This window comes from Oncorhynchus nerka, unplaced genomic scaffold, assembly GCF_034236695.1.
Source record: "Oncorhynchus nerka isolate Pitt River unplaced genomic scaffold, Oner_Uvic_2.0 unplaced_scaffold_13___fragment_10___debris, whole genome shotgun sequence".
Lineage (NCBI taxonomy): Eukaryota > Metazoa > Chordata > Actinopteri > Salmoniformes > Salmonidae > Oncorhynchus > Oncorhynchus nerka.
The window spans coordinates 102,393-107,554 of NW_027040342.1; the positions used below are offsets into that span (position 1 = coordinate 102,393).

Genomic DNA, 5,162 nt, shown 5'->3' on the forward strand with positions numbered 1-5,162 from the left:
TGTTATGGTATAAATTACCATGGAGATTTATTCTGTGGAGCTAGCCTGCTCCAGACCAGGCTAAATTCCAGGATCTATTTAATCTCATCCCTAATGTCAGTCAGCAGTCACCACAAATGGAAACCAATAGTTATTTCACTGCTCACTATACATTGTTATCACATATAACTAGACCCACTGTTATTATTTAAACGTTTGTGATCATTAATTTCAATGATTTTGGATAAAAAATGATTTTTAGATGATGTTGCTATCATTAGATAATTTACAGTTTCCCATAGACTATAAGGCTATATATAAAATGATAGAATATTAGGGCCACAGAGGGGAAAAAAACACAAGTCATAATATTGTAACCAGTTGTTTTAAAGGAGGACAGTTGTTAAAATGACAGATGTGGGGCATTTCGTGAAATTGTACTTCAGTATGGTTTCATAAACAAAGACATGCTGATGTGCCAGAATATTAAGTATCACATTGTCATAAGTATCAAAACTGTAAAAACAATATGTAGCTTTTCTGCAGAAAGAACCAGCCTCATAAATTTATGACTTTATCCTTTTTCTTCAGTGTGGCCCTAGTACTCTGTCATATAAACAAATACACATTCCATATGAATATAAAAACACAATGTGTAACATTATGTTCCTTTATTGAATAAGGACAAAACAAAGCAGGTAAACCATCAGCTCCTTTCGAAACTGAAGTCACAGTGACTCTACAAGATGGAAAGCACAGAATCCAAGCATATTATACAAAATGATACATACACATTCAAAGGTCTGTATATAACACACCCTGCATGTCTGCACACTAAAATAAATGCAGGACAAATCCATACACATCAACTGAACAGACAAATGAATGGATGCAGTAGCCTCCCTGCAGCCTTGTATTACACACAGTATACCGCACAAACATCATAAGAGGCCAAATTCGTCAAAAACGAACCCAAAAAAAACCAAATTCCTCTGCCACCGCAGGACATATTTAACCAAAATTGAAAGCACACATACTAACTAAAATAATTCAACACATATTGGTCCCTCAGCAGCCGACCACTGTCGTCATCAGGGAAGATTGCCGGATTGTCCCAGTCCATGGCTGGTGGCACTCTGGGGGCCCTCTCCTTCCTCAGGCAGGCCACATTGTGGAGGACAGCACAAGCCACAGTAATATCACATGCCCTAACAGGGCTGACCCTTAATTTGTGAAGGCAGTGAAAGCGTGCCTTCAGGAGGCCAAAGGTCATTTCAACTCTGGCCCTGGTCCTGGCATGGGCATGGTTGTAGGCCTGCTGTGCTTCCTGGGGGTCTGTGAAAGGTGTCAGGAGAAAAGGCTGGCAGCCATACCCCCTGTCTCCCAGCAACACACCAGAGAATTCACCTGTCAACACAAAATCTCATCATTACTACCTCATAAACACAGTGATATTCTTGACACAGCCATGATGGTTATAAATAGGGGTTGTGTGGCTTACCTTGTGATAGGCACTGATAGATTTCAGAGGCCCGAAAGATTCTGGAGTCATGGACTGAGCCAGGCCATTTTGCCACAACATTGCTGATCACACAGTCAGCATTGCAGACCATCTGAAATCATAAGATGAGGAATATTACACCAATCAATGCACATCACTGGCAATGCAGAGTGTTCGTCAATGGACAATATCAAAAAGTTATGTTCACCTGAACATTAATGCTGTGAAAGGATTTCCTATTCACAAAATCGGCCTCATGGGCACCTGAGGGGGCTTTTATCCTTATGTGTGTGCAGTCCACTGCACCAATGACATTGGGGAAACCTGTCACACAAAGTAATGAGTATCCTACTATGTGTTAACAGTTGTCCTGTAATTTGTAGATCCTCTTACCTGCAATCCTATAGAACTCCTCTTTGATGTCACAGAGTCTTCTGTGGCCAGGGAAGGAGATGAAGACATCTGCTAATGCTTTGATAGCCAGACACACACTCCTTATTGTGCGGCAAATTGTGGCCTTGTTCAGCTGTTCTGCATCCCCCACTGAGTACAGGAAGGCTCCACTAGCAAAAAAAGCGCAAGGCCACACAAACCATTTGCTCCACACTCAGTGCATGGCTCCGTGCAGTGCGGTGCTTAATCCTGGGACCCAGTAGTCTGCATAGATACCTGATGCCATCTGCAGAAAACCTGTATCTTTCATATAGATGGTCATCAGGTAAGGCCAGTGTGTCCAACCGGTCCCTGAAGACCCTTTCTCGCCTGAAGGCTCTCCTCAGCACAAGTGCTTCTTCATCCACCACATCTCGCACGAATGGGCATGCCATTGTCAGAGCAGAAAGGAACACACAATTTTGGGCCTTCATATAGGCTAGTGGCCACACCTGGTGCTGGGGGGGGGTGGGCAAAAGAGGGCGATGCCTTATAACGATGACTTGGTTGTACTGATTGCTGGGAAAATAAAAAAAACCTTAGAAAGATGCCACCGTCCTGTGTGCTCACAATAAGAGCTCATATGTCATGGCTCACTTGACTTTACGAGAATATACCTAATTTTTATTTTGAGCTGTGTCATCTTCTTGGAGCTGGGGGAGGAAAGAAAAATAATGATTAATACATTTGTGTTACAGTTAGCATACAGTGTACATTGAAGGCATATCTCACCTCCCTCTCAAGTTTTTTTATTTCAAGGTCCAGTTTCCTAATTGTCCTCTTTTTTATTTCGGACTCCAGTGCAAGATTTTCCATCTTTTTCTTCTTGTACTGAATGTCTATGTCTGCCAGTTCTATTTGGCGCCGGAGGTGGTTGCCATACAACTTTCTGATAGCTTGTGAGCTCTGTGAACACAATACAATTAGCGCAGCTGGAATTTGGCAGGATGTGGTGTCCTTTTATTAATACGCACTATGTTGCCAGGCTGGTTTTCCCACTGTATAGCATCTGGGTCCTGTAAAAGAAATTAGATTTTTTGATTTTGATGAGGACTCCTCACCATTGTAGAGTAAATAGTACTTTCACAGTCTTAACATGATACCTCATGCCTTCTGGAATCCAGAGAGATGGTCTCCTCCTCATCATCATCTCCATCATGTGCTGTTGCTGCTGCACTGGGGCCTTCACCCTATCACATTTAATCGGATTCATATTGAAGCTAGTAGACAAGACATGCCAGGCCTACAGTATGCCTTTGATGGAGTACTCACTGGATCAGCATCGTCTGGTGCTTGTGCTGGTGGCTCTAACAGGAACACAGTGCTGCCAGGCACTGCAAGGCAATAGGTAAACCAAAGTCAGACAGTCCAAATTGATTCAATATGAATGTGGTTGTATCCCATGTAGAGATGGAAGGACATACCTTGAATGAAGCGGGTGGCATCTTGGGAGGAACCTATGCTCGTCTCTTTCCCCCCAGGGATCCCCTCTAAGACGGGCCTGCCTTTATTTAGCTCCAAGGCCATGTCCTCTGCTGGGGTAAGGTCAGCCTTTGGTGACCCACCACCCGTGCCTTGTCTGTGGGTATTCTTTTTCACTGCTAAAACAGTACAGACAATGTGTGAGCAGGCACCTTCTGGGTACAATATATGCTTGTGCTTTGTTAAATATTAGTCAGGGACCATACCATTCTGCAGAATGTTCTTGTATTTGATTTTGACCTGCTGCCATGTCCGTTTTGGCCCGTTCATGTTTAATCTACACACACACACACACACACACACACACATTTAATGGAGTCACACTGCAAAAAATTACTTGGTATTTTTGTCTTGTTTTCAGTAAAAATATCAAAAAATTTATCATAGCTTTATACAGTGTGATGGAGTTACTTTACACAATTTCACTCATATCTGCAGTGCATTTCAATAAAAAAATTTAACCGTTTCATAATTACAGTACAACTGCATTTTTGGAGATGTGAATTAAATATTTGAATTGTAATTGTGATGTTTCAGCGGAGCGGTGAGTGTGTAATTGTGCACTACTTACGCATTCAGGCGGTCTGCAATACTTTGCCACGCTTTTTCTCTTTGCTTTATCACTGTGGCGGTGTTGCCTTTCTTCTTAATTATATCTTTTACCTCCTCGTATGCCTCCATGAGGATTTGTGCTTCCGACGGGGAAAAGTACGCGGCTCTAGTTGCCATGGTAAATCTGTTAATCTGTGATCTGTGGCGGGGTCTATTTGAGTGAGCCGTGAGCGCGCACCTATCCAGGATTGGTTTCACCTGGCTTAATGAATCCGTGTCTGCTCATCCTGGCTTGGTCTTTGTGCAACCAATTAAGCCTGGACGCACATGTTTTGGCTTCATTGAGCTCAGCTGAGTCATTTATCCCGGATGTCTTAATTCTACTTTTGTGCAACAGGCCCCAGAGGATACAGAGACAACAACACAATAACATCAACAGGCCAGAGGATTCAGTGAACATCAACACATTAAATCAACAGGCCAGAGGATACAGAGACAACAACACTTTAACATCAACAGGCCAGATGATACAGAGACAACACCACATGAACATCAACAGACCAGAGGATACAGAGACATCAACACATTAACATCAACAGGCCAGAGGAAACAGAGACAACACCACATTAACAACAACACATTAACATCAACAGGCCAGAGTATACAGAGCCAACACCACATTAAAAAAAAACACATTAAAATCAACAGGCCAGAGGATACAGAGACATCAACACATTAACATCAACAGGTCAGAGGATACTGAGACAACAACATATTAACATCAACAGGCCAGAGGATACAGAGACAACCACACATTAACATGAACGTTCCAGAGGATACAGAGACAACAACACATTAACATCAGCAGGCCAGAGGATACAGTGATATCAACACATTAACATCAACAGGCCAGATGATACAGAGACAACAACACATTAAATCAACAGGCCAGAGGATACAGAGACAACAACAGATTAACATCGACAGGCTAGAGGTTACAGCAACATCAACACATTAACATCAACAGGCCAGAGGAAACAGAGACAACACCACATTAACAACAACACATTAACATCAACAGGCCAGAGGATACAGAGACAACAACACTTTAACATCAACAGGCCAGCGGATACAGAGACAACAACACATTAACATCAACAGGCCAGAGGATACAGAGACAACAAAACATTAACATAAACAGGCCAGAGGATACAGA

General features: G+C 42.5%; 1 protein-coding gene across 1 annotated transcript; it reads right to left on the bottom strand.

Moving 5' to 3' along the window:
- Window positions 1–642: 642 nt before the first annotated feature.
- On the bottom strand, window positions 643–2,087 carry LOC135570597 (putative nuclease HARBI1). Its single transcript, XM_065016548.1, has 4 exons — window positions 1,874–2,087; window positions 1,689–1,804; window positions 1,481–1,592; window positions 643–1,386 (listed from the first exon to the last, which is right to left on the bottom strand). Exons 3-4 carry the CDS (start codon window positions 1,590–1,592, stop codon window positions 1,016–1,018), a joined length of 483 nt encoding a protein of 160 aa, XP_064872620.1. The 5' UTR covers window positions 1,689–1,804; window positions 1,874–2,087; the 3' UTR covers window positions 643–1,015.
- Between the last annotated feature and the right edge of the window lie 3,075 nt (window positions 2,088–5,162).

Bases quoted from the DNA above. Each gene is read 5' to 3' on its own strand.
- LOC135570597 (XM_065016548.1), bottom strand. From the start codon at position 1,592: ATGGTCTGCAATGCTGACTGTGTGATCAGCAATGTTGTGGCAAAATGG. The intron at 1,387-1,480 runs GTAAGCCACACA...TTGTGTTGACAG, and splicing joins CTATCAGTGCCTATCACAAG to GTGAATTCTCTGGTGTGTTG.